Below are 3,188 nucleotides of genomic sequence, written 5' to 3'. Positions count from 1 at the left end.
TGCAAATTGTCTTCTATAAATGGCTTGCAGGCAGCAGGCTCTTTAGAGAAGTTCAGAGTTCAGAGACTATGAGTAGATGTGTGCTGGAGAATATAACAGATCCCTTTAAGCCATAACTGGGAATGTCTGGATAAGGCTGGGTCTGTGGTCTTGTGTCAGGCAAGTTGAAGGATTTGATATTGCAAACTTTTGGTATTAGTGTCAGTGACATTATTTATTGCCAAGGCTCCTGTTGTTTGTGGACATTGGGCTACATATACATTTCTTTTTTTCATCACAGGTATATGAGCTCATTCTGAGTTGGTGCTATGTACTAAACTTTCCTGTAAACCCCATAGGATAATGCCTTGCACATGGTAAAGGAAATTCCCAGTCTCTACTTTAATGCCCTTTTGAAACTTATCTCATGTCAACCTCTGGAAAGCTTTCCCTAGGAACAGTCTTCCCAGAGCCCCATGTATATCTTTGTTCCTCAGGCTGTAGATGAAAGGGTTCATCATTGGGGTCACCACAGCATACATCACTGTGGCTACTGAGTCCTTCATGGAGTAATTTTGGAGGGGCTGCAAATATACCGTACCAAGTGTCCCATAGAAGAGGGAGACCACAGCCAAATGGGAGGCACAGGTGGAGAAGGCTTTGTACTTGCTAGAGGCTGAGGGTATTTGGAGGATGGCTTTGACAATCCAGGCATAGGACATGATCATGAACCCACGTGGGGCGAGGAAGATGAAGGATCCTGTAGCAATCAGTACTCTGTGATTGACTTGAGTATTGGAACATGTGAGCCTCAGGAGGACATACACCTCACAGAAGATGTAGTGGATCTTCTGGGACCCACAGAATGTCACCCTTGTCATGAGGAGGGTGTGGGTGAGACCATAGAAGACAGAAAGTGCCCAACATAAGGAGAGGAGCAAAATACAGAGTCCAGGGCTCATGGCTGTGGAGTAATGGAGAGGGCGGCAGATGGCCACATAACGGTCATATGCCATTGTGGCCAGGATGAGGTTGTCCAGGGCCACCAAAGAGACCAGGAAGTAGAGCTGGGTTAGACACCCTGCATAGGAGATGGCTTTGTTCTGAGACTGGAGGCTCACCAGCATCTTGGGAATTGTGTTGGTGACAAAGAAGAGGTCAGTGAAGGAGAGGTTGGCCAGGAAGAAGTACATGGGAGTGTGCAGGTGGGGATCAAAGCTGATGGCCAGGGGGCACCTGGGTGGCACAGCGGTTAAGTGTCTGCCTTCGGCTCAGGGCGTGATCCCGGCGTTATGGGATCGAGCCCCACATCAGGCTCCTCCGCTATGAGCCTGCTTCTTCCTCTCCCACTCCCCCTGCTTGTGTCCCCTCTCTCGCTGGCTGTTCTCTATCTCTGTCAAATAAATAAATAAAATCTTAAAAAAAAAAAAAAAGCTGATGGCCAGGATGATGAGCACATTTCCCACCACTGTGACCAGGTACATAGCCAGGAACATCCAGAACAGGACCCGCTGCTGCTCAGGACTGTCTGAGATCCCCAGGAGCAGGAACTCAGAGACTCCACTCTGATTACTTCCATCCATTTCTCCAACTGTCTGCAACATCAGCACCAACAAATGTTTTTTTAAGTGCCCTCAGTTGAATAAGGACATTCAAATAAACAAAATCAACTGTTTTCTTAGCATTAAAAATATCTTAGGCTAAATTTTATAATTTTTTTGGACATAAGACAATGCAATAACATATAAAAGCATAACATGGAAAATTTTTATGCCACTCAGTCATTCCAGCAACTTCTAATCTGGCATATTCAATATTGTAGGAATAATGTCCTTGTCTTATTTTAAATCATATCATCTTACAATTTTCTTAAAATACTTAAAGATTAATATGGTATATTATGATATTGTATAGATTTAAGTGATATTTAAAACAGGTGTATGCAGTGTAAGAAATTGATTTTATACAATTGGACAAAGGGGAAAGTAAAAATATTGGAAAGGAAATGGGAAAATTATCATTTTTGCTGAGAGGATGATCTATTTGGGAAACCTTAAACAATTGACCGAAATGACATTAGAAATAAAAAGGGATCTGGGAACACTTCAAATCTGAGCTCTGACACTTTCTATCTGTTAACCCTCCAGCCAGCTACCTGAACTTTTTAAGACTCCATTTCTTTATGTGAAAAATAGGTCAGGGTGAGAATAAAATGAAATAATAAAGAGCTGGTCTGAAGTAAGCACTCAAGAAATATTTATTGTTGTTGTTATTATTATTATATATAAGTAATAATAAAGAATAATAAGTTTAAAATATAATGTGAAAGGGGTGCCTGGCTGGCTCAGTTGGAAGCATGTGTGACTCTCGATCTCAGGGTCACGAATTCAAGCCCCACGTTGTGTGTAGAGATTACTTAAAGTAAAAAAAATGTTATGTATATTATATACATATTATATGAAATGTGAAACAATGCCATCCACATCATCAACAAATAAATCTATCCATTAAAATGTTAATATTCAGGCAGGATCTTCAAATTCTTCAGAGAAGCATACAGTGGAAACTTAGTAAGTAGAAAAACATACCAAGATTCCAAGGGTGAATAGTCTACTGAATTAATAAAAATTTAAACTATTTGAAGTAAAACTTTGAACAGGGTTTTTTTTTTTAAAGATTTTATTTATTAATTTGACAGAGAGAAACAGCCAGCGAGAGAGGGAACATAAGCAGGGGGAGTGGGAGAGGGAGAAGCAGGCTCATAGCGGAGAAGCCTGACGTGGGGCTCGATTCCAGAACGCAGAGATCACACCCTGAGCTGAAGGCAGATGCCCAATGACTGCACCACCCAGGCACCCCTGAACAGGGTTTTTAAGACAACATCTGTGTTTAACTTCAAAATAATTGTGAAAATAAGCTAGGAAAATGTTGACAAACAGAGAACGGGGGACACTTCCTCTGCCAAATATAAAGGGCTGTAAAACTGTATGGTACTGGTGTAGAATGAACAGATCAAACAGAAAGAAACTTCAGGGGCGCCTGGGTGGCTCAGTCATTGAGCGTCTGCCTTCGGCTCAGGGCGTGATCCCAGCGTTCTGGGATCGAGCCCCGCATCAGGCTCCTCCGCTAGGAGCCTGCTTCTTCCTCACCCACTCCCCCTGCTTCTATCTCTCTCACTGGCTGTCTCTGTGTCAAATAAATAAATAAAT

At 42.2% G+C, this 3,188-nt stretch overlaps 1 protein-coding gene across 1 annotated transcript; it reads right to left on the bottom strand.

Moving 5' to 3' along the window:
* Positions 1-404: 404 nt before the first annotated feature.
* Positions 405-1,595, bottom strand: LOC100464825 (olfactory receptor 1D2). Its single transcript, XM_002918048.4, has 2 exons — positions 1,426-1,595; positions 405-1,209 (listed from the first exon to the last, which is right to left on the bottom strand). The coding sequence occupies exons 1-2, from the start codon at positions 1,581-1,583 to the stop codon at positions 405-407; spliced, it is 963 nt and encodes a 320-aa protein (XP_002918094.3). The 5' UTR covers positions 1,584-1,595.
* Between the last annotated feature and the right edge of the window lie 1,593 nt (positions 1,596-3,188).

The sequence above is a fragment of the Ailuropoda melanoleuca genome, chromosome 13 (assembly GCF_002007445.2).
Source record: "Ailuropoda melanoleuca isolate Jingjing chromosome 13, ASM200744v2, whole genome shotgun sequence".
NCBI lineage: Eukaryota > Metazoa > Chordata > Mammalia > Carnivora > Ursidae > Ailuropoda > Ailuropoda melanoleuca.
This window is presented reverse-complemented; position numbering and strand designations above follow the sequence as displayed.

Bases quoted from the DNA above. Each gene is read 5' to 3' on its own strand.
- LOC100464825 (XM_002918048.4), bottom strand. From the start codon at position 1,583: ATGTTGCAGACAGTTGGAGAAATGGATGGAAGTAATCAGAGTGGAGTC. The intron at 1,210-1,425 runs CCTGGCCATCAG...ACCCAGGTGCCC, and splicing joins GTGGGAAATGTGCTCATCAT to CCTGGCCATCAGCTTTGATC.